The sequence below is a fragment of the Globicephala melas genome, chromosome 2 (assembly GCF_963455315.2).
Source record: "Globicephala melas chromosome 2, mGloMel1.2, whole genome shotgun sequence".
NCBI classification, from domain to species: domain Eukaryota; kingdom Metazoa; phylum Chordata; class Mammalia; order Artiodactyla; family Delphinidae; genus Globicephala; species Globicephala melas.
This window is the reverse complement of record NC_083315.2, coordinates 113,185,087-113,211,205: the sequence shown is the minus strand read 5'-3', so window position 1 is coordinate 113,211,205 and position 26,119 is coordinate 113,185,087. Positions and strand designations below refer to the sequence as shown.

The window sequence follows — 26,119 nt, the reverse complement described above, 5'->3', positions numbered from 1 at the left end:
ATCTCATATTAACTTTTATTTTTGTTTCCAAAATGAAGCCAAAATAACATCACCATATAAAAATAATTCCAAAATACAGAGATTCAAAGAATATGATAGTAGTCTTGATTATTTGCCAGTGGGAAGAAGACAAATGGAAAAACACAATTCCAGGTGGCAGTGACATCTAGTTTTGGTTCTCTTAGGGCAACTTGAAGTTGTTTTGAAGTATTCAGGATAATACTCTTCTTTCTGAACATTGCTTGGAAGTAAAGAGACACTGTTTTAAACAGTCTGAACATTTGGGGGGAGCTTGCTCTGTGTTCTCCAGACAAATAGATCACAGATCCTGCCTGTGCCCCTCCCTCCACATCCCCTCCCAGTTCTACTTATCTGTCTAGTCAAACCTGAGGGACTATTACTTAGAAATCTCAATACCTCACACAAAGTTGGCAGTGAGTCTTGTTTTTTTTTTTTTTTTTTTTTGGATGGCTTCTTTCCTATTTATATTGTTTTGCAGTTTAATTTGATTGTTTGGAGTAGGTAAACAAAACTGTTTTAAACGTTGAAGGTTCATTCAGGAACGTGCAATATTATTGCTCAAAATTTGGCTATTTTGTGCTGTTTTGGCTTTTTGAGAGTTTTTTTTAGGCTCCCTGTGGAACCTTAAGTTTTGTCTTTTTTTAAAAAACTAAATTTTGTTTCTCTTTCACAGTAGAAATCCTTGAGGAGGGAAGTATTTTAAAGATACCTACTTTAATCAGAAATCACCTGCTCTGGGCTTCCCTGGTGGCGCAGTGGTTGAGAGTCCACCTGCCGACGCAGGGGACACGGGTTCGTGCCCCGGGCCGGGAAGATCCCACATGCCGCGGAGCGGCTGGGTCCGTGAACCATGGCCGCTGAACCTGCGCGTCCGGAGCCTGTGCTCCGCAACGGGAGAGGCCACAGCAGTGAGAGGCCTGCGTACCGCAAAAAAAAAAAAAAAAAGAGAGAGCAATCACCTGCCCTTGGTTCTTGTTCTCCTTGTGATCCATTTTAATGAGCTTTGCCGGTGTTAAGCAGTGTAAAACCCAACGCTAATCAAGCAGTCTCCATGCTTAAAAAAACAAAACCAAAAACACACCCAACCGTGCTCTCTCCCCATTGTCCACCGTATATGTTGTGAATTTAGCGTGCCATTTAAGACCCTCCACGTCTGACCCCATCTGACCTTTCTACATTTAATCTCCCACTGACAGCCTTCCTTCCCTCCAGATCCCTGAAGTGCTAGAAACGGATTTGCCGGGCAAACCAAGCTTCCTCATTGTCTTCTCCTCAAAAATCCATCCTCCTGCCTTCTCCGTGAAGTTCCCTTCTGCTTCCTAGAACTCTGTGGGTGGCTCAACCCGGGCCACCCCAGTAGATTTATTTCTTTGCTGCTTACCCTGCCTGCCCCTTATGTACCTATAAATTCTTTGAAGGCAGAGACTATTAAGGTTGATATATATTTTTAGTGCCTCCAGTAGTCCTTTACTGTTGACTTAATTTCATCTTTAAAAGGAACTTTGATTTTAAGGATGTCAGGGTGTCAAAAAAATAGCTATAAATATATATATATATATATTTTTTAGAAATTTCATGTAATGTCTGAAACATTTATATTAACGTATTTCCATACAAATAACCTAAAGAAAGTTTAGTATTTGTTGGTTTTTTTTGTTTGTTTGTTTGGTTTTTTATACTGCAGGTTCTTATTAGTCATCAATTTTATACACAGCAGTGTACACATGTCAATCCCAGTCTCCCAATTCAGCACACCACCATCCCCACCCCACCGCGGTTTCCCCCCCTTGGTGTCCATACATTTGTTCTCTACATCTGTGTCTTAACTTCTGCCCTGCAAACCGGTTCATCTGTACCATTTTTCTAGGTTCCACATACATGCGTTAATATACGTTATTTGTTTTTCTCTTTCTGACTTACTTCACTCTGTATGACAGTGTGTAGATCCATCCACGTCTCAACAAATGACTCAGTTTCGTTCCTTTTTATGGCTGAGTATATATATACCACATTCCGTTGTATATATGTACCACAACTTCTTCATCCATTCGTGCTATAAATATTTTGTTAGGCCAAAAAAGAAAAAAGAGAAAGAAAGGTTTTACAACTTCTTCCCTAATTTGGTGCTAAAGGGTTTAACTATTTTATTACATTAACAGGCTGTGAGGGACCATCTCAAAGGAGGGACTTTGGCTTTGTAAGGTTTTTTTTTCTTAGTTCTGATACTCTATGCTTGGCCCTAGAAAGTACCAAGTCACATCAGATCCTGGCAGCTCATACTTAGAGGTCTGCCTCAGAGAAGCCCGGGACCATGAGACTAGGACCCTGGCTTCTGGTCCTTGCTCAGACCCTGGCAGGCAGCATCTCAGGACCTTAATCTCCACTTCTTTAGGAACAAGGTCGATTTTTATTTTTGTATTTGAACTTAATTTGGTCAGTACCTTATTAGGCACTGGGGTGGACGTTTTACATTTTATTTTGTCTCGCTGTGATCTTTGGCAAGTCAGTTCTCTGAGCCTCACTGTCATCTATAACATGGGTCCAATAATATAAATCTACCTCCATATGATAAGGAATTCAATGAAAATTGAGACTATAATTTTATTTGAGAGGGCAAATAGGTGCTTTCAGTGCCTCTGATTGGATTCCTGAAGAAGAGATCTGACTCTATCCACAGTCACACACCCCAGCGCTGACAGGACAGTAATCCTCAACAATGCTACAGAGTTGCACTTGGAATGTTTCCTGCCAGTTTCAGGAATCGCGATGCAGAGGCTGTGCCAGAAACTGCCCTATAGGAATTCCTCTCACTTCCTGCTCTACCCACCACCGCCTGTTCTCCAAGGTAACTAGTGCAGGTGACTAATTCTAATTCCCCTTGACCTTTTATTATTTAGGGTGAGGCATTGCACGAAGACTCTTGCTTTGCCACAGCAGCAGCAGCAGCATCTGGGAACATGCTGTAAATGCACGTTCTTGAGCTTCTCCCCAAACCCAGTGAATCAGAAGCTCACAAGTCCTCCAGGCAATTCTCATACAGGCTGAAGTTTGAGAACCACAGAATAAAATGAATATGAGGAGGCTAAATGGGGATGGTGCTCTATCTTCTTAGAGTTTCTCTATCAGTGAGAAAATCGGCGTTCGATCAGTTGATCAGATCTGAGCTTATTGATCGCTAAAACTAAAACATGCAAGTGTTTTTGTTTCATTTGGGAAATTTTTGAGAAAAACACATTAACATGTTAAGTACACACACACACACACACACACACACAACACACACAATTTTTCTATTATTTTTTCCAATAAAAGTTAATTTTCCAGGGGCTTCCCTGCTGGCACAGTGGTTGAGAGTCCGCCTGCCGTTGCAGGGGACACGGGTTCATGCCCCGGTCCGGGAGGATCCCATATGCTGTGGAGCGGCTGGGCCCGTGAGCCATGGCCGCTGAGCTTGCGCGTCCGGAGCCTCTGCTCCGCAACGGGAGAGGCCACAGCAGTGAGAGGCCCGCGTACCGCAAAAAAAAAAAAAAAAAAAAGTTAATTTTCCAGAACCAGAATTGGAGTATAATTTGGAACTGTTTCTCTCCTGTTGCGTTGAATGGAGGGGAACAATCTTTGTTAATATCTGCGCAGTATTGCTCCCCCGTATCCTACAGCCTGGCAAGGAGTGCAAGCTCAAGGCACCAGGGAGAACAAGAAAGCATCATAGTGATTTGGGGTGAGAACAAACTGGAAAAGAGCAGATGATTCTGTCAGTATTGAGTATCTGTTATGCGCTCACTGAACACCACACAGAAGCCTAGGGTTTTCTGACCCTCTAGGGTAAGATGGCTGAGGTGTGGGACTCTTTGGGGAAGGAAAGCCGAAAACCGAATCCAGCTTGACTGTAATCGAAGGTTTTACTGGGTAGAGATTGGAGAGTAGCTGGCACTTGCCTTTTCCTACTTCTGCGTGGAGGGCTTTGGTTGCCCAGTTAATATCGTTTGCGCCTCTATTTGATAAGCCATGATAATCGTCTGAGAATCCTTTGTTGTGTTATCTTGAAGGAAGACAATTTCATTCGTGGTCACTCTGGAAATAATTGCACCTGTTTTCAGTGAACAACTTTTTCCTGATATTGTAGAAGCAGTGTTTAGCAGTGGGAAGACCATGCTTGGTTCTATAATGTCCCGTTAAGTTACTTTTTGTCTCTCCCAGTTTCCACGTTCGTAAAATGGGGCTCCTCTTGGAGCCCCATCTTGAAGGGACATAGGTACAATTATATTCACCATCGCTGCCCCCTAGACTCAGAGCCAGGCAACTCCTTTATTTCTAGCCCCCTTGCTGCTCCCCAAAGTATTTTATACATTTCTCTCAGAAGAGCCTTTTACTTTTCATGTGTCTGAGTGGTCCTCTAGATATCACCCCTCCTGGAAGCCATAGTGGGTCTGTATCCAGCGTATTCTAATTCACTTGATATTAGAAAGTTCTGTACTCAGTGAATTCTAATTAATGTGGTAGTAGTGGAGTTAAGAATCTCCTGAATAAGCTTTGCACCTGAGTAAGGAAAATTTGTCTCATCCCTGGGATTCCTCGGAGTTTACCAGGTGCCTTCCCAAGGGAAATACACTTTTGTATTTCCTTTAAAGTTTTTTCTTAATTGGTCATTTGCTTTCTGACTTTGAAAAAGTCTGAAAACCTTGGCTGGTGTTCACCTGAGCGAAAAGGAAAGGTCCTGGAGAGGCTGACTTCCTTCCACAGACCCCGAGGTAAGGGGAAGAGCAGCCTGGGGAGAAGACGGATCACTGACCAACTGCATCCCAGTCAGATATGGGGCTACAGAGCTTAGAGTTGGCTTGAGTTTGTCCTGCAGTGGGAATAACCAATCAAAGGCACCTTGGACAACTAGTGTTTCGCTGCAGGACTGAGTCAGTTTCCTTTGCTCTCGGCTTTTGTTGAAATACAACCCCACCTGCACCCTACCCCCTACCCCCTTGACTGCCCTGGAGCTTTTAGTTCACAGACTCAACACCAAGGACACTCTATTTTTCTTTCTTTCTTTTTGCATTTTGTGATTTTCTATCACTATGGCAAGGGTGATAGGTGAGGGTGAGAAGTCAAATACTTCAAGAAGAACCGAAGATCTTAGTTCTCTCAAAAAAGAGGTGAACCGGTTAATGTTAGACAAAGGATAAGCTGCGCGGGTAAAGCGTGAGGTCACTCTGCGGCCAGACTAACTGGCTTTGAAAAGGCCGGGTACCTAAACTCCTCGTGCCTCGGTTTCCTCATTTGTAAAATGGAGATAATAATGGTTCCTGCCTCATGGAGCTGTTATGAATATTGAATGAGGTAATATTTGGGAGGCACATAGAACAGTGTCAGGCACGTACACATGTTTGTTCAGTAAATAAATGTGCCTCCCGAGTTTCATGAGTTCTAGTTCTGACTTGCTGTGTGTCATTCCTTTCGTTCAGCAGATATATTTTTCTAAGTGCTGAAATCCAAATGTGAATGTAAGATCTGGTTTCCTAGAAAGTTCTTTAACTTTTTCTTTTTCCAACATAGTTACCTTGTCCCATGTTAAGACTCCTCAGAGCGACTGGGAATTGCAAGTAAAGTGTTTCCTGGTTTCTCTTAAGAACGTTGCTTCAAGGCATTTTTCTTGACATGTTTTGATTGGTAACTATATATTTTTGTATATTACTCAATAAAATCTTGTCTTACCAACTGTATTTAAGTTATCATGGCTTCCCTCAAGTATTTTAGGATTCATTCCAGATGAGAATTTAAAGCCGACCATATTTAATTCTCTGACAATCCTGTGGTCACAGACATTCTTTGTTTCTATTCGGCTCAAGCCTTTAGAGAGCTACATGTAACGTTTTATTTACTGATAAGTCTGTTTCTCACATCAAAGGAAGTTAAACGTCCCTACCCCCATATTGCCTTAAGGATTACTCTTGAATTTGTTTTTCTATAGGAATAAGGTAACTTCTAGGTCAATATGATAACTTCCAGGGTTAATGACTTCTACCGAAGACTTGTGGGCAGGGTGACTCAGGGCAGGTGACCGCTGCTCACCTTCCCTTTACCCGGAAATTAAATGAGAGAATATGTGTAAATTGCCACCTGAAATGCTCCCTGGCTTCATGGGTCTTCCGGAAATGGCAGTTGTTAACGATTTGAGGAAAGGCAGCGGAATGGATACGGTTAAATGCCTGTGTTAATGTCCCCAACCCAGGGCCTGGCTGACTTCTGCGGATTTCATAATTGCAAGGAAGCCCTTACTGAGTACATTTCTCTGGTGACTGGGGTAGTGATGGGGGAGGGCTTTCCCGTGCCGGTTCCCTCCGCGGGCTGCCGGGCTGTGTGCTCGGGTGTGAGCCGGCTGCCACCCTCACGCAGCGCACGTAGCCCTGTCACTCAGCCGTCACCCCGCTGGCCGGGAGCCAGGCCTCTGCGGGAAGCGCCGCCTTCCCAAACCCAAACAGCCTGTATTGCTGTGTCGATGTTCCGGGGCCTGTTTACTGTGCTTAATTGCAGGACTCTGCTTGAATCCCCTCCAAGGAGAGGAATTAAGCAGAATTCGAATAGGAGTGACAATAGTCTCTTAAATTCCTGGCCTCTGAGAGTTTCAGTGGCTTCTGGGGAAGGGTGATTCATTCAAGTTCAGGGTGATTTACTCAGGTTCATGAACGAAGTACAGGATCCCCTGAAATAGAATCTTGATCTCGTTCAGTTAGACCTTCCAAGGCCGTGAATCCTTTGTGACCTTATGCATGCGTGCGTGTGTGCGTGCGTGTGTGTGTGTGTGTGTGCATCTATGCATATTTCTGAGAGTGGGTGTGGGAGCCCAGCTCTTTAATGTAAGAATCTCAAGGAGCTAAGAGAACTGAGTAGAAGGTTTCAGAGTCTTGATAGTTGTTGATAGTTGGTTGAATGATCCCAAAGTTAGGATCAAGTTCATAGTAAAGAGGGGCATTGATGAAAAAGGTCTCCCCGAGGACAGGTTTTCAGGTGAATATGGTAAATTCCCTGCCCTTCTAGGCAGGATGCTCTTGCCTGATCAGGAGGAACCAGCAGGCCTACTTCACCAGAGAAACTGAGAGTTGCTTATATCAATAACTTCTGATTTTTCATTTTCAGAATTACTGAAGCTCCTGCATTTCAGCAAAGTTCAGGTATGGGGGCATAATGATTATTGCTCTAAATTGGAGGTGAGGTTATATGTGGCAGAGTTCTGGGTACGTGGGTTCAGGGAGAGGAATTTTTAGTGTGGATTTAGGGCGCACGAGGAAGGCAGAAGTTCCCAGGATAGAAACAGAATAGTAGAAGACATTTTAGTGAAAAACTTGGGGTTCGTTTTCAAGATTACTTACCTGATGGATATTAACTGTCTGATGTTCTGAATCTTCTGAATTGTGTGGTCAGATGCTGAAACTTTGGGAAGGGGAACGTGGTAGCTGGACACAACTCTTGCTTTTGCCCACCAAAAGCATACTTCCCATTTCTCCCTCATTTCGTTACATCAGTCTTTAACTAGGGCACTAGGAGGAAGGAACTAGCTAGGCTTGCTCTTAACTAACAAGACAGATAACAAGCAAGATGCCAAGATAACTAGTGACAGTTTGCACACTTGTTTCCTTAAAGTGCCTACATTATCTCCAGCTAATTTCTTTATGCCAATCTAGATGACATGAGAATGAATATAAAGACTCTAAAGCCCTTTTTCTGCTTATGAGCTGTTCATCATCACACTGAGAGCTTGCCTTGTTGTAAGAGGCTGGCCGCAAGGTGAACTCGTGTTTAGTGACATTTTCTTGAAACTGTTGAAGAAAGCTTTGCATAGTTGCAACTATGTTGTAAAGATGCGTTGTAAATATTGTAGGAATTTAAGTGATTTAGGTAATATATATATATTTTTTTAAATTTTTATTGAAATATAGTTGATTTACAATATTATGTTAGTTTCAAGTGTACAGCAAAGTGATTCCCTTACACACACATACACACACACACACATATTCTTTTTTAGATTCTCTTCCATTATAGGTTCTTACAAGATATTGAGTAGAGTTCCCTGTGCTATGCAGTGCGTGCTTGTTGGTTATCTATTTTATATATAGTCGTGTGTATATTTTAATCCTAGACTCCTAATTTATCCCCCACCCCTTTCCCCTTTGGTAACCATAAGTTTGTTTTCTATGTCTATGAGTCTATCTCTGTTTGGTAAATAAGTTCATTTGTATCATTTTTTAAGATTCCACATGGAAGTGATATCATAGGATTTTTGTCCGATTTAGGTAATATAAACCGGACCCATTTCTGACCAGAAAACTTCAGCTTTTCCATTTGCTTAGCTGTTTTTCCAGGCTAAACAAGGTGCATGGCCTTGTGTATTTCTTCTCAAGTCTTTACACATCTAATACTCTATGTGGTTAGTGTCTTATGGTAAAGAGAGGAGGGATCCTGGGCCCCCATTGCTATATCCAGAGCGGATGTGGGGGAAGGACTTGAGGGGAGAGAGGTTTGGCAGAGGCCTGTGCAATGTGGATGGCACTGAAGGATGAAGGATACATCTGAGCCTGGTAAAGAGAAATGGGGAAGGTGCCTCCTTGTAGCTCAGGAAGTAACACAGAGTAGCTTGATCTCTTGGGAGAGCCTCAGACAGTGATCTCAAAATCCAGCCTGATATGTTTTTTTGTGGCCCTGATTTAACAATCGGGATAAAAAGTATACAGGAGAGTTTACATACAAATCCGGTTCAGTTCCCTGCTACTGTCCTAAAATCTGAAGATTTTGTAACACCGGCCCCTCATTGCCAAGGTTAGAAAAGTCCCTAGTTGTAGTTAGCATAGTACACACTCTAGAGTTTTGACACATATATACCTGGTTGGCTTCAATTTTTTATGTTACTTGCAAGGGCCACAGGCTATATGAGTTTGCCAGCCCTGGGTTCAAAGCTACAAAGCACTTAGGTAGGATCGGATCCCTGAAGGGGAGACATTCTGAAGCCCCGGTGGAGGGGAAGACAAAAACATGCACATCATCAGTTTTACAAATAGCTGACATTAAGCAGCATTTAGTGTGTGCCAGGCCTTGCACTGTTTTACACGGATTATCACCGTCAATCCTCATAAACCCATTTTTCAGATGAGAAAACTGAGGTGTGAAGAGGTTAAGTACAGGTTATTCTGTGTTTAGGTTACATTTTATTAAAATATGCTTTGCTAGGGACCGTTCGTAATTCAATACAAATCCTTACCAAGATTGGCTGGTATTTCTGCTTCACAGTTAGAGGGGCCTAGCATTTGGCCGTGGACCAAAATACCAGTTTAAAGGTCACTCAGCCTGGCAGCTTTGAAGTTATGCTATTCTTGACAAATCTTTAAAAATGGTTTCATATTTATTGCAAATTTGGTAAGTAAAATAAGACTTGATTACTATTTTAATTTGCTGAGTTAAACTTTATGTAAAACGTCACTCTCTTTTTTAAGATCAAGTCATACTAGTGACTGACGCTGAAGTCATGAGTGATGTAAAATACGTTTCTATGAAACATCTATGTTGTTGATGGTTTTTAGAGAAGTGGTGAATCTGAGTGGAGGCTGGGATGGGACAGATGTGTCCCCTTCCCACCCATGAATGACAGTGGAGGTCAATGATGCCAGCTTTTTGAAATGGTGTATATATGCGATCAAACTTGTTTCAATTAAGAACATTCTGTTTAGGCACTGGGATGGAAATCCTGGACTTTCCTTTTTCAACTTTACCTTTGGGATTGATGAGATATGGCTTTTTATGAAGCCAACTCAGTAATACCCCTTAACAGAAACTGTTTTCTTTTCCACCTGTGGCATTTGGGGAGCAGATTTTGTTACTTGGGTTTGGCTGTCAAAGTTCTATATGTCTGGGGCTTCCCTGGTGGTGCAGTGGTTGAGAGTCCGTCTGCCGATGCAGGGGACACGGGTTCGTGCCCCGGTCCGGGAAGATCCCACGTGCCGCGGAGTGGCTGGGCCCGTGAGCCATGGCCGCTGAGCCTGCGCGTCCGGAGCCTGTGCTCCGCAACGGGAGAGGCCACAACAGTGAGAGGCCCGCGTACCGCAAAAAAAAAAAAAAAAAGTTCTATAGGTCTGTGTACATTTTCAAAGAATCCTTACACATTTACTGCCTGAACGTGGCCGCCTAGGTATCCAGAGCACGTATCTCTGGTCTAGAGCCAGTTTGGGAGCTTGGGAGGGGTTCACCCCTCTCCACTCATTTCCTTTTGCTACACAGCTATGGAGAAGCCTCTGGGCATGGTGCAGGGGGTGGGGGGTGTCCACGATGGGGCTGTAGGAAGGGATGGTGAATACATAAGGGGACATGTGGATTTATCTGCCCATCCAAGAATAGAAGTATAGGACTAAATTGTATGTGCTATTGCAGGTCACACTAACATGTTATTAAACTTGTATACATTTCAAATATTAATCTAGTCCGCAAGTTCTGGCAAATAAAAAGTCGGCGATAAGTGAGACTTCCTCCTGATGGGTGTCGGTGTTATTGCACAGCGTGTTTGTCACGTGATCATTGAAGTACTCTGGTGATGTTCTTATTGTCCTGGAGCGTTCTCCTCCTCTGTACACTCTAACTCCCTTGCTGGCTTGATGAGGTTTGGATAGCAGCTCTGTAGAACTAACTGATCGGTTTCCGGGGTTTGTTTCTGCCCCGTGCATGATTTGGCATAGAAACGCATGACGTTATTGAAGTGAGCCTTGCTTCTCAGCGCATCCTTAGCCTCCTGGTTTTAGACTGTGTCAAAACCCAACAGATACTGGGAATGTGCCCAAGCCAAGACCCATCTCCTGTGGCTCTTGTCCAGAAAACACTGATAAAATTGGCCTGTGTAGTTTCAACAGGCCCACTGAGGCTCACAATGATTTGCTTGCATTGTTTTGAACTTGATGCTATGGTTTCAGGAACCAGGAGAGAAGGTGAAGATTCACTCTGGCCAGAAAAATTCTCTATATTTGTCTCCCTTAAGCAATCTGATACTTTGCTGACACTTAGGAGTTCTGTCCTAATGATAAGTCCCCTGGAATGTGCTAGCTCCTTCTCTACGGGTGGGTTTTATAGATGCAGCAGTACATACAAAAGGATGTACTTTTTTGAGTTTGTATCTCATTTTATCAGTATTTGATCTAAGCTGAGTCCTGAGGCAGTTAAGCACTTCCGAGTGCCCTGAAGAACTCTGTTGCTGCTTCTGGGGTTGATGCTTAGATAGAGTCTGAGATCTTCTTGGACCATTGGAGGCTGGGTAACCCAAGCCATTTTTTACAGGAAAGAAACCAAGCCTGGGATCACATGATTAGTTGCAGAGTAAATTAGATGGCAGACATCCAGACCACTGACCTTTTCCTTAGAGTAAAGCTGTTTAAGAATATAAGATCATGTAGCATTTTTTTTAAATTGTATTTTATTTATTTTTTATACAGCAGGTTCTTATTAGTTATCTATTTTATGCATTTTAGTGTATACATGTCAATCCCAATCTCCCAATTCATCCCACCACCACCACCTCCCCCCGCCACTTTCCCCCCTTGGTGCCCATACGTTTGTTCTCTACATCTGTGTCTCTGTTTCTGCCCGATTACGTAGCACTGATGGAGTACTTTTTCTTCTTTTCAGAGCTTCACAGTGGGGAGAAGCTGAGTTGGTAGGGAATTCAGCCTATAATTGTTTGTGGCTTAAGTGACTTTCATTATTGGCTCAGTGGTGGCTCTTATAATCCTAATAGCTGCTTCCAGGGATGGGTGATTCCCTAGTCATTATAGGCGACTTCATTTATCTCTTCTTCCCCAGCTAGACTCATTATTTCTGTCTGCTACCAATCACCTTTCCCCAAGCCATCCTTTGCTTGGTGGTACCAACATTTGTTAAATCTCGATTGGAGTAGCCTCAGAATTCCACCTCTGAAAGATGTTCAAGCTCACAGCCTAACTTCAGCTCTAAGATGACATTGCATTGACATTTTAGACATTCAAAGGCAGGATATGGGGATTGCTAGCTGCATAGGGATATAATGCTTGAGAGATATGGTGATTTAAGCCTTAAGATCCACGTAAAGCCAAGTTACTATTCAGCCTTATTTTTCTTCTAGTATGCAAGAAGCCTTTCAAGTACATGCCTGGCTCATGTCTTCGTGTTACCACTGGGAGTGACTTGGCACCCATGGTTTTGAAGCTGATTCATTGAGCCACTAGTGTTATTAGTTTGGACTCTACCTGACTGGTTATTTTACCAGTGAAACAGTCTTGCCATTTATGAAGGAAAATGTGAACTGGATCGCTACATGTATGTTTGAAGATATGCTTTAAAATGACAAAAATCTCTATTGATCTAGGCAGAAAGTAAACTTACTGTTTAGAGGAAAGAGCTGTTTGCTATTCATTCATTTATCAAATTTTAAAACAAAACAAAACACAAAAAGGGAATTCCCTGGCGGTCCAGTGGTTAGGACTCCGTGCTGTCGCTGCTGAGGGCCTGGGTTCAATCCCTGGTTGGGGAATTAAGATCCCACAAGCCCCGCGGTACTCCCCTCCCCTCCAAGAAAAAAATCAGATTTAATCAGATACCTTCTGTGCGTCAGGAACTGTTCTAGACACTAAGAATACATCAGCAAACAAAACAGAAAAAATATCCTTTTTCTCATCTTGTGTTGACAATATCTTCCCTGCATGTATCTCATCCCTACAAAGATATTTTAGAAATAAGGCAGTGTCCTGTGAAAAGAACTGGCTTTTTACACTTTGTCTAATTTTTTCTACTCTTTGCTATAAATTTTCCAGGGAACAATTAGAGATTTGTTACCCTCTTCATAGTAATTCCCTAATAGTAGTTGTTAGTAGGATTTTTAGTTTGGCTTCCTGCTTTATTTCTCCACCTGACTGATACAGGTAGCGCCTGGGCAAAAGGAAGAGAATTTCAGGTTATCATTTAATTTGATAATTGTCAGGAGGAAGAAGACAAGCATTGAAAAATGCATTAAGATGTGTCTGTGGCTTTTTCTATGAACTGGATCTGACTATCATCTATGCTGACAAGTCGGGACACAGCTTCCATTGACCCTCCCCTCTTCTTTCTATCCTAAGCATTTTATTGAACAAGCCTAACCTTTTTCTCCTTCGTCATTGGTTCCTGTCTCTTTGTAAATGCAAGTATCTTTAGCCATTGATTCAGTGATTCAGGGGCACTTGTCAATAATGCATAATCCCTAAACTCCAAACCTAGTGATTATGATTTTGTGGCTCTAGGGTGGGAACCCAGAACCTGCTTTTTCAAAAAGAAAGATTGAAGAAAGGCGGGGCATCCTAATGACAACCATAGATACTGTCCAAAATGTTCTAGAATTGTGGGAATATTGTTGAACTACTTTCCACTGGGCTGAGCCATAAGGTATAACTTGGCCGTTAATCACATACGCTGAAGGGTCCAAATTCATGTACTGTACGTGAAGTGAAGAAGCCAACAGTCAACTATGTCATGTGGCACCCAAGGAGACTGTGTTACTCAGCTGTTCACTGGTGGGAGAAGATTGGTTCAGCTTTGTTAACCAGCTTCCCTGGGATTTCTCCATAGGCGATGGTGGCTTGCTACCCAGGAAATGGAACAGGTTATGTTCGACATGTGGACAACCCCAGCGGTGACGGCCGCTGCATCACCTGCATCTACTATCTGAACAAGAACTGGGATGCCAAGGTACTTGGAATAATGGGAGTAGAGTGAGGGGTTAGGAACTATAGGAAAAGAATTCAGATGACTTAGAGGAAAGTTTGCAGTTCATAATCCCCACTGATGAATCCTTTCTATTTCATATTTTTTCTTTTTTCCTCTTACGGTGTTAGTACTAAAGTGGATGAGATGAAAATAATAGATATGAAGTTAATTTGATGGGAGTGGGTGGGTAGGGCCATTATTAGGTTATAGGTTATAATTTGATGGTTGATGAAGAGAAAATAATTTATAATTTTAGGAATGGGGATCAATTTCTTTAGTCTAATCCAGAGCTGATAGGATTCTTGAGTCTCAATGTGGAATAAGATACATACTTTTCCCTGCCAGGAGCAACACTGAGAGAATTTCACAAAAATAGAACTGTAGGATATTAAACTATCCCCAAGTGAGGTTTCCCACACAGTCCTCCCTCTTGGAGTAAAATGTCTCCCTGGTGGCCTCTTGCCATGGTTTACTATGGTTTGTGAATGCCAAAGGTTTCATGGCTTATTTTTATATTTTTGAACATATATATAGATAGAGATATGAAGTCTGGTTCCACACTGACAAACATTTGTCTGGAATATGTATGCTTTCTGAAAGCTGGGGATGATTTAGGAGTCTGAGAAGTTGGAGGACTTTTCAGGCTTATTTGGCTTTTGAACCTTCTGCAACTCCTTTCACTATTCATTAGGCCAGATACTTGCTGTCATAAAGCAAGGATATTTTATCTGGGGTCAGAAAAACTAAGCCTGGGAAACCAGTGAATTCGTGACAAGGTTTGTGTCGGCTCCCTATTGGTAACGTGACTGAAATATATCCCTTAGTTGTCCTTTGAAATCTTGAAAGGTAGCGTTATAGGCAAGAGGGTAAAGTTGTCAGATCAGTGATGATAAATCACAAAGTATGAAATCATTCAAAAAATAGTTGAGTGCCTGCTAGCGCCGGGCATTGTGCTGTGAGGAAACGTCGACCTGTGAGGTCTGAATTCTACCTTGACGTGGTTATTCTAGTAGGACAGCTTGGGTGTACATGTAAAAAAAAGTAATTCAAGGAAGAGAGTGATATATGTCATGAAAGATAAGGTCGTCTGAGAGTTCAGAAAAAAGAGCATGTAACTTTCAACTGATGAAATCGGATAGGAGATAGGGGAGCTCAAAAGAAAGCTGTAAATTCTAATTGAAGGGGAGGTTATTGTGTGGTCCCTATCCTAGGGAGCTGTTAATATTAGACTGAACTCTATGAAATTGCTGGGGGGAGGGGCGGGAGGGGGTTATAGGTCAGAAACAGTCGAATATTGGCAATTCTGTACGATTTGACCTAGTAGTACTCCATGTTGTATCCATGGACTCCGTGATTATGAGGGTGGGAAGGCTTCATTTGGTGGGAAGTGAATAAGGAGATATGTCTAGCCAAATTTGAAATAACATTTAATACAAAGGATGAGGCTGAAGTAAAAATTTGGGAGTAACATGCGCTTGGAGTGGCGGCTGGAAGATGGCTTTGTTTCTAGGTGAGGCTGACGTACCATTGATAATGACTATGTGTGAGGCATAATCTCCCTTCTTTGTGGCCCTCAGCTACATGGTGGGGTCCTGCGGATATTTCCAGAAGGGAAATCGTTCATAGCGGATGTGGAGCCCATTTTTGACAGACTCTTGTTCTTCTGGTCAGACCGCAGGAACCCACATGAAGTCCAGCCTTCCTATGCAACCAGGTAACGGCCAGGGCCACGATTCCTCTTGAGAAGCTCCGTGTACAAACGCCCAGAGAATTCTCTAAACTTGTGTTCTATGCAGATGAGGGACCAACCACCCCCCAAAGCTCCTAGCAAACCTGTTTGAAGTCAATAAAAATTAAAGGAGAAATTTGGGGTTCTCTAGTACACAAACCTAACATCAGTTTGAACTATTAACAAATTGTTTTCCATTAGGTGAGCATCTTGGATTCCGAATTTCCCAGAGCATTTTTCTCTTCTCTCCTTTCTTCCCCCTACCCCCTTTAAAAAAAAAACCTAACGTTGAACCACCCCTGGAGAATGTTGGCTGCCACATAACAGGAATTCTGTCTGGTTAGCTCTGGATGAGTTTACAAGTTGCCAGTTGCAAGCAGAGAAAGAACCTCGAGAAGAGAAAGAGGAATTTGTAACACAACATTGTAAATCAACTCTACTCCGATACAAATTTAAAAGAAAAAAAAAAAAAGAAAGAGGAATTTGTTCTGATTTCTTTTCCTTTTTACCCTTTCCTGAGCTTAAAATTAGATTGGGCTTACTATACCCATCATGTCCCAACAATTGGATTTTTCAGACTTCTTTCTTTAGATCATGCATGGGGAGATTTTCAGAGTAACTGAACAATTTAGTATTGTTTACTATTAATCTGAAAACCCTTGATGTAATCTTAATTTCAGATTCTGCCTCTCATTTGCCTTTGTTTTATGGCCAAAGCAGGTGGTATTGGAGCTCTGTGGGGTGCAGCCTGAATTGGGAATAGCAGTTGGGCGCAGGGAGGAGAGAGGTTGGGTAGAAAGGTAATGCCTAAACCTTAACAAGACTGATTACATCAAAATCGCAGGTGTTAACAGCTTAAGGTTTATGTGGCCCCTTCCAGAAATCACAGATCTGAGCCCCACATAGAGTTGCGTATGAAATACCAAATTGGGATGTGCCCTGGGTGAGCAGGTAACTGATTCTACCAGCAAAGCCTGCTTGTGGCTTCTTTAATGTTGTACAATAATTGGACCCTGTCATTTGTGCAGAATTCCCTCGTTCTTCCTAAGTTCCTTTATGACCAGGGTCACAGGGGAAACATTAGCACATGCTGATGGGAAGCCTTTGGAAAAAGTCAGGTGCTATAGAAATTCCATTAACTAGTAATAATAATAAAATGCAACTTTTTGAAAACTCATGCATGAAATTACTCCTATTATAGTCTGTCCCACAGATGGGACGCAGTAGAAAGCTTGAGGCCATTGCATCGTTGCCTCAATGTCCAAAACTAAAGAAAAAAGCCAGGAGTTTTACGTGTCCCGTCATTTGATAAGTTATTCTTCAAAGCTTCACTCCTTTGTGCTCTCCCCATCAACTTAGGTCTCTCAGTCTTTAGCAGAATGACTCCCTTCTAGCCCTTTCTGTGTAGATCATCTTAACCTGTTACATTATTTGTCAAATTTCCTTTCCTGCCTGCTAGAGCCTGAGCTCCTTGAGTAAGAGGCTGATGTATTCACATGACCATTTGAATTCCCATCGCCCAGGATAATGCCTGGAGCATACATGGAATTCCTTAAATGTTTTATTACATTTAAATAGACTTGAAACCAGAGAAGTTTATTTTAAATTAAAATTGGGATGGACCTCTGATAATAGGAAAAGTTTTAAATGTTGGCTTTACAAATGACTGTTATGTGAAATTCATAGTATTTATTTTTGGTAGTATTTTTAAACCTCTTTTCTAATATCTACTTATCTTTCACAGATATGCCATGACTGTTTGGTACTTTGATGCTGAAGAAAGGGCAGAAGCCAAAAAGAAATTCAGGAATTTAACTAGTATGTGTTTGATAATTTTCTGTGACTTTTGACCAAGTCAATCCTTGACTTTTATTCGAGATTTTTATGTATATTCTAATATACTCTGTTCAGTCTCAGCCGTATATATATGCAGGACTGCATATATATATATGATGACAGCCTGGTGGACTTAATTCTGAAACCCTGGCCTTAGCTCTTCTGGAAAAATCAGAAAAAATGCAAAGGACATCCCCTGTGACTGTCACTGATTGTGTGACAGTTTATAATAGATGGGAAACAGTTAACTTTTGATCATTAATGTTTGTCCGTCAAACATAACGTTAAATTTTGCCCATGATTTTGGCACATTGCAAAGGAAATACAGTGGATCCCAACAACGACGGTTAATTTGTTATATTGGTACGGGACTGTGACTCTCATTAAAAAAACTGGGCTCATGTAATATAAACTGAATATGACGTAAGGTCATTCCTGTCCCCTCCAACCAGTATTGTAAAGCAGCGTTTCCGAAAATACATTGTATTGAAAGCCAAGTCAGTTTGCGGGAAGGTAAAATTCCTGGTCCCCAAATGTGGGAAATGTTACATACTGTATCTCTTTCTTGAAGAGTCACAGTGCTTGTGGGCATATTAATCAAGAAAAATTAATCTAAGAAATCTTAAAGATGTATGTAACATTGCCTAACCCATGATCCATTTGGACTGTCTACCTAGCAAATCCCAAAGAAAACACATTTTGCTAAGCCCTGTCAGGAGGCACTCTGCTCAACTTTGTTCTGTAAGATGGGAAGCATTTGCCGGAGGCTTTTGGGGTGACGTTTGTGACATGAAAGTCATCAGATCTGGTTCCTTACCCTCTTCATTTTCTTTTCTCTTCCCAACCCAGGGAAAACTGAACCTGCCCTCACTGAGGAGTGACCCTGATCTGAAATCCGCTGGCCTCATTCATTTTAGTAACAGTTCCTGAATTCACTTTTAAGAGTTGAGATCCAAAGAAGGCCACTTCTTTAGTGACTCGGTGATGAGAACCCCCCTATTGCTTGCATCATTCACATCCCTGTCTTGCGTACGGTACTTTGTGTTTTCTTGCCAAGACTCCATCTACCTTCAGACACTCTCTTTGCCAGATGAACTCATTTGCTAACTCCAGAAATACCTGCAGACGACCTAGCTGGCCAGCGGTTTCATTGTCAGATTTGGTAATCCTGGGTATCAAAGCAAGAACCTGGAAGCACAGGCGAGGGACTGAATCTTACTTGCACTTTATGTACACTTCCTGATTTGAAAGGAGGAGGTTTGCAAAGAAGTTAGACGGTGACAGATGCCACAGAGAGGCATCACTGAAGCCTTAACAGCAGGAAACAGAAATTTGTGTCATCTGAACAATTTCCAGATGTTTTTAATCCAGGGCTGTTGGGGTTTCTGGAGGATTATCACAACCTAATGACGTTATTACCTCTAGAAAGGGCTGCTGTCATAGTCATCAATTTCTAAATATCCTGTGGGTGGACACTCCTTTTTCCTGGTCCTGCAAACTGGACTTGCTGCCTCTGCCCCATTTTGCTGAAAATACGACTTTCTGATCAAAGATGACAACACCATTTATTTTCTATTTTCACTTCTGACTTAGAGAACCTCATTCATTCATTGTTCTGGTTGCTTTGTTGAAATGAAATCTGAATTTAAATCAAGGGGAAAAAATCTTCCTGGTAGTTTAGAGCCAACAGCCTCTGATAATGGTGTCAAAAGACCTGGGTCTACGGATAGACAATAAACGTGTGCATCTTGAATGATTTAAGATTGGAGATGGAGTTGGAAATGTGGGCATTCCTGTTTTTCAGTTTTCCTTTCTAATGAGCTCACCCTTCTTCTTTAACAAAATAAGAAAATCACAAAAACTAGGGCACTGTATTTTAAAAAGGAAATGGAAATAAAACAAAAAATCCTGAAAAGCTGCTTGAGTTCTTCCACATTTTCTGACCCTGGTAGCCTCTTTTCAACAGATTTGACTTCAGATCCACTGTGGTTGGCAGTGTGGCCAGAATCATGGAATTTGCTAGAACTGTGGGAAGCTCTGCTCCTACAGTAAGCACAGATTCCGCTGCCTCAAGAACTCTCTATTGAGCTCCTGTTTTATGCAAGTTACTTTTCTTAGTTTTCAACTCCATTTTCATATTTTTTAAATCCTTGTAATTTCTTGTTTGAAAATCCCATGAACATTAAGGGGCCAGAAATATTTTCTTTGGTCACTGACAGATACATAGACTTTCCAGGAAAGAAGCATATTTTTGTGTGTGTGTGTCTGGTTTGGAAAATTTCCAGATAAGACTTGTCTTCATTCTCACGACTGCTCTGTTTTTTTTCTGTAGTACTCATCACCTCCTAACTTACTGTGTAATTTACTTATTTATTATGTTCATTGTCTGGTATCCTTCCTCTAGAGTGTAAGCACAATGAAGACAGGGATTTTTGTATGTTATTAATCAATGGAATGTATTCCCAGCACCTAAAATAGTGCCTGGCACATAGTAAGGGCTCAGTAAATACTTGTTGAATAAACTCACTCTCCTGCTGTAGCTTTTTTTTTTTTTTTTTTTTCGGTACGCGGGCCTCTCACTGTTGTGGCCTTTCCCGTTGCAGAGCACAGGCTACGGACGCGCAGGCTCAGCGGCCATGGCTCACGGGCCTAGCTGCTCCGCGGCATGTGGGATCTTCCCGGACCGGGGCACGAACCCGTGTCCCCTGCATCGGCAGACGGACTCTCAACCACTGCACCACCAGGGAAGCCCCATTTTTTTGTTTTTTAATTTATTTATTTTATTTATTTTGTTTTGGCTGCGTTAGGTCTCTGTTGCTGCGCGCGGGCTTTTCTCTAGTGGCGGCAGGCGGGGACTGCTCTTTGTTGCAGTGCGAGGGCTTCTCATTGCAGTGGCTTCTCTTGTTGTGGAGCACGGGCTCTAGGCACCCGGGCTTCAGTAGTTGTGGCACATGAGCTCAGTAGTTGTGGCGCATGGGCTTAGTTGCTTTGCGGCATATAGGATCTTCCCGGACCAGGGCTCGAACCCGTGTCCCCTGCATTGGCAGGCGGACTCCCAACCGCTGCACCACCAGGGAAGCCCCTGTCGTCACGTTTTAATGGTTTGATTCATTTCCTCCATCTTGGGCAGGAAGGGCTCGCTAGAAGTTTTGCACATACGTCTTTCTCTTATTGTTGACCTGTAAATTTAGGCTAAGAAAACTAGAAAGCTTTGGTCACAGTGTCCTCTCCTGTCTGTTTGCCTCTTTGAAGAGGTCATTGACCACAATGAATCTGAAGATTGAACCAAGAGGATTCTGCCCTCTGTGTCCAGGGACCGTGGGAGTAACATAAGAGTAGCTTCATATAGGACAGACTACATTCCTCCTTCAGAACAATTTCAAAACACTTCAGCAAGAGAGAATGGAAGAAGGTTATTTATTAGGGATTTTATATTCCCTAAAATGGTAGCTAAGTTTTTTTCATGATTACTAATGTCATGAGAATGATAATGATGATATTCTGAAGGAATATCATGTTGTTCCAATAGTATGTCTTGTATCTTTCATTTTAGTCAATATTTTGACTTGCCAGAAGATCAGACCTCGTAGGCCTTGCTTATTCCTTCCAGACAAAGGTCCTATAACCTAATAAACTATATATCAAGTCAATTTTTAATGCACTGATTCTTTTCATGGCTGAATTTGAGTCCTGAAAAATACAACTAATAGTGACTGCTTTTTGCTCCTCTCTGTGACAGCACACTTAGGGGACGACTTAGCCCTGATGAAGAAACATTATTTAGCAAATAATCGGATCAATTTCTTTTATATTCCTGGCAATGACATGTTAAGAGCCTACCTCAGTGTTACGTCACCTACATAGTGCAGAGTCCTTGGCAGGAGATTAAATTTTGAACCAAAGATCCAATTTCATGGAAATAAAAAGTGTTACCTAAGTGCATTAAATAGGTCTTCAGTGGAGTAGTTAATACCAATTAAATGCTGGGCTGTCTGGATCATGAATTATCCATTCAGATATGATTTGGGTTTTCTTCTTTAAATCAGGTTTTTTAGAGGCTGGGTCATCCTAATTTCTTTTGGCCCTACGGTCTTGAAATTTCCTGTGATTTAGGAAGCAGTGATGGGAAATGCCATGCTGGGTCAGCAGTTTATATAAAATAGGGGTTTGGACATGTCGGGTACTTTTATATTTGATCAACTATGAGGACAAGCCCAAGGAATGTACTTGGTAAAGTTATTTTAAATAAAAGTAATACAAAATTGACTTAGCTTCAGTCTTGACTCTTTTGAATGGCATGAAAAGAATACTGGTTAGCCAGATGGTTAGAGACTATTGTCAAAACAGAATGGAAATAAATAGTTCTTTTCAAGATGAAGCTGGTTATAGTTGAACTCTTGGCTAATATATGCTGGTTTATGTTTAAGACCCAGTCTGGCTTCAGATCGACTCTACTCCCATCCAAAAGTGATTTTTTAATATGTTGCTATCTTTCCTTGTTGATAGGTTAGATCCTTTGAGATCCTGGACTTACTGTGGCTTATCTTCTCTTTACATTTGCAAGGCCAAGGTCAGAGGTTCGTGTCCTGATGTAGTGCAGTCGGTAAGATGACTCTGCATACTCAGAGAATAAGCTCTATGCCAGGCTTGTGCTACGCGCCCTCACATGTTTATTCCTTGCAGCTTTGAGACAGCTCTTCCTCTTTTCAGATGAGGAAACAGACTCAGAGCAATTAGATGGCTTGTCAGACATTACATGGTGAAGGAATAGCACACTCAAGACTTCCAGCTCCTCAGTATTTGCTGTCTTTGCTGTCTCCTTCCTGCAGAGGAGATGCCAGACAAAAGCAGGAATGAGTCGAGTTGGAAGAGGGGAATCTTTAAGTGCTTGCCGCCTGATGTCTTTACATGAGGTTTGGGTTATCAACGAGGGTCTCATGCCCAGTATCCTGAAGGAATATCAGTTATTCAGTAGAAACCACATGAGCAGAAAACATCAGTGTCATAGTTGAATACTCCCTTGTCTTTGCAATGGGATCTCTGCTGTATGCCTCCCAGGATCGTGGAGGAAGTATGGGCGACATTGGCCTCCCGGCTAACCCTGGGCAGGAGCTGTATGGAGCGCGCCATTCCCCATAGAGCAGGGTTAAGCATTGTGGACCATCTGGAAGAAAAACAGATTGGGACTTCCTGGGTGTGGTTTGGAGGCCTCCCGGCAGGCCACAGTGCATGGGGACATTTGGACAGCGTCCAAGCTGCTGCCCTCATGTCCCTATGTTGATGCCCTCTGAGGGGAGGAAAGAAAACTTTTTTCTTTTTAATACACCTAACTTTCCAGTTTGGGCTTCAGGCGGAGATGACGGTGTGGTTCTATTACTGACAGTTCTCCATCTGATACGTGGAAACCAAGAGAGGAGGCTAGGCAAGGCTCTGTCATCACCTCTAAGTGACACTGAGTGGAGATGTAGAAACATTTTTAATTCTCCAAAGCACTTGGACAGTCTCTTATCTAATCATTTTAAGGTGGCTTGTAGAAGGATGTCATTTTAATTTCTTTAAACACACAGCTCTTTTGCTTATTTAAATGCTCTGGAAGACTATGAATGTTGAAAAAGCACCAGATTTCTTTCTTTTTTGTTGTTTTTTTTTTTTTTTTGCAGTACGCGGGCCCCCTCACTGTTGTGGCCTCTCCCGTTGCGGAGCACAGGCTCTGGACGCGCAGGCTTGGTGGCCACGGCTCACGGGCCCAGCCGCTCCGCGGCACGTGGGATCTTCCCGGACCGGGGCACGAACCCGCGTCCCCTGCATCGGCAGGCGGACGCTCAACCACTGCGCCACCAGGGAAGCCCAGATTTCTTTCTTGAATTCTGTTCGTTTGACCTTTGATAAACTTAGTACTTAGAAAAGTCAGCTTTTTTGGAAGAAGTTGCTGCTTGTGCTCCGAAGTGCTGAGATTTTTCAGAAATTTTATAAGACCATTCTGCGATTCTTTTTTTAAGGTTAGAGAAACATCTCAGATAGGGAATGGCAGTTGTGTTTTACTGTCACAATTTTGCATACAGATTTAAGATCAGTTGTGGAACAAAATTCATTGTTTACATTGGGTCATTAAAAATTCATTCAACAGGTAGTCTTTGTCTTGTGCCTATTTCTTGAAGGAAAAACGGCATATCCTTTATGACGAATGCAGGCGGATCCGTCATAAGGTAGAAGATTTGGGACTTCATTTATCATTTGTAATGGCAGTTAAATGGGAATGGGGTCTGGGTGTGGTAGGCCTGTTTTGAAGAGAGCTTTGGGAGCAGCCCAAATTCATGGCAGATCTCAAGATAAGCTATTGAGGGTGGGGTGGGGGTTTGGTTGGGGGCGGGTTCCTAGCGGCCAAGGGCTGGCTGCTTGCTGCCAGCTTCCTTCATCCTCAACCCAATTTAAGCATTTGCTAACTCTCTGGATTTTGAAAAATTCACTGGGACAGGTTACCTGCCAGAAATAATGCTGAGAAGTAGGAATTCCCCTAGAGTGTTTTCCAAAGACCTATTATTTTTCTGAAAAGGTAACAAATGCACATGTGGGTGGGGACGGAGAGCAAACAGTTTGAAAAAGGTATAGAGGGGAAAAAAATGTCTCTCTCCACCAGAATCAGCCCCTCGGCCAGTTTCTTCTGTATCGCTGGAGGGTGACGCCTGTCCTGGAAGGTCAGCACCTCCTGAAGAGCCCTCCTCCCGCAGGATTGGCACGTTTGCTTGGTCATTTCCTCCTATTTTTATGCTTATTCATCCTGTGGCCTATGTTCTCCTTGACATGCAGATTTTTTTTTCCATCCTCCTGTGGGAAGAGATAACATTTTCAGGACTTAATTCTCATCTGATAAATTTTATTTTTAACCAACCTCTACATCCTTTCTTCTTTGCTTCTTATTTTCATGGGCCCCCTGCACTTCTTGGCCTTTTCTGGCTTTCTCAGAAGGTGGGAGCAAAATGTCTGGGTACAACACATTGCACCAAAGTTTTTTGGCTTAGCTACCAATGTCAGGGAGACTTTTCCTCGGCACAGGTTCTGTTTTCAACTGGACAATCCACTTTTACCTCCTGCTTCCTCTCTGGGCTGTCTGTCTGTAGATTTCCTTTTGTCAGTAAATTAATATGATCTTGATGAAGGAAACATGCTTTAAAAACAAGACAGGGCTTCCCTGGTGGCGCAGTGGTAAGAATCTGCCTGCCAATGCAGGGGACACGGGTTTGAGCCCTGGTCTGGGAGGATCCCACATGCCGTGGAGCAGCTAAGCCCATGCGCCACAACTCCTGAGCCTGCTCTCTAGAGCCCGCGAGGCACAACTACTGAGCTCGCGTGTCACAACTACTGAAGCCCACGTGCCACAACTACTGAAGCCCGGGAGCCTAGAGCCCGCGTACCACAACTGTTGGGGCCTGTGAGCCTAGAGCCCGTGCTCCGCAACAGGAGAGGCCACCGCGATGAGAAGCCCGTGCACCACAACGAAGAGTAGCCCCCGCTCGCCGCAACTAGAGAAAGCCCGCGCGGAGCAACGGAGACCCAACGCAGCCAAAAATAAATAATAAAATAAATAAATTTATAAAAAAGAAAAAAAAAACAAGACAGCTGTGACTTGCAGTGATTAGCGTGGAGTCTCCCATCGGCAGTGGCCTTGCAGCCACCTAAGGCTTCCACAGTGTGATAAAGCCATGACTTGACAGGGTGATTCTTGGATTGAGATGAATGAAAGCAGCTAGTGTCCACCCGATTGAAGGGAAAGGTTTTATTTGGCTTGGTATGTTTTTTTGTCCTGAGCCCTCTGACTGAGGCTTTCCCAGACAAGTGTGTTAGCAGTAACTGTGACCTTAGCTACGTAAGCATATATACATTCTTTTTCTTCTTTTTGACTTTTGACCCCCCCTCCCCAGATATGACTAAATATGGTTATGGCTAAAAGTTTTCCAGCTAACACTAGGGGGAAGTGGAAGTTTTGAACCTGGGGAGGGCAGTGGAGTTTGCGTTCCCCAGAGAGGGTTGTGCATGGGAATGCCGTTCCAGACTTGAACTTCATGGCCTCCGACTGCATTTTGTTCTCCACGGAGCAGTTGTCTCTCAAGTACCTCTTGGCTCTGTGGTGCATTATGTATACGGTCACTATGCTTTTCCTATAACACTGTAATAGGCGCTTGGAAACAAAAGCTAAAAAAAAAACCCCAAAAGGTCTGTGATGTAGCTTCACAGGATGAAAGAATTATCAAAGGACTGAAGAATACTACTAATAAAATGTGACCGCTTAATCATGGAATACCAGCCAGGGGCCCAGGAAGCTATGGATGACACCTACAAATTAGGGTCATTGGAGGAGAGTTAAATAAAAGGACTTTTCACCAAGGTGCGGAGCAGGTAGGGAAACCATAAGAGACAGCGCGGTACCCAACACTCCAAAGCAGGTGGTAACCACCCCAGGCACCAAGGCTTGCAGGAAGGAAAGGGAAGGAAACAGTAACCAGAAACAGAGAGGCTCCCTGACAGGAGCTGGGACCTTTGCTGAAGGAACCCAGCCGGCCCATGGGACCCTGCAAGAAGGGAGCCGGGGTAGTAAACATCCCACCCTCTTGCTTTTCCCTCGTCAGAACTGCTGGAGTGCACTCTTGGCTAAGCACATCTAGAAGTCACCAGTCAACTGCCCACTGACAGAGACACAGGTGAGGTCAGGCTTTTGTGGCTCAGGACAGGGCCGTAACAGTAGGGAGTGTGGAGAGGCAAAACGAAGAGATCAACACAATAGTGTCTGGACTTCTACAT

At 42.8% G+C, this 26,119-nt stretch overlaps 1 protein-coding gene across 1 annotated transcript in view; it reads left to right on the top strand.

Moving 5' to 3' along the window:
• Positions 1 to 19,850, top strand: part of EGLN3 (egl-9 family hypoxia inducible factor 3) — a 28,427-nt gene extending 8,577 nt beyond the window's left edge. Inside the window, exons 2-5 of the mRNA XM_030854768.2 lie at positions 13,621 to 13,740; positions 15,336 to 15,472; positions 17,232 to 17,305; positions 18,173 to 19,850. Coding sequence (XP_030710628.1) covers positions 13,621 to 13,740; positions 15,336 to 15,472; positions 17,232 to 17,305; positions 18,173 to 18,204 — 363 coding nt within the window. The 3' untranslated portion in view covers positions 18,205 to 19,850. The remainder of the gene's footprint in view (positions 1 to 13,620; positions 13,741 to 15,335; positions 15,473 to 17,231; positions 17,306 to 18,172) is intronic.
• The last annotated feature ends 6,269 nt before the right edge of the window (positions 19,851 to 26,119 follow it).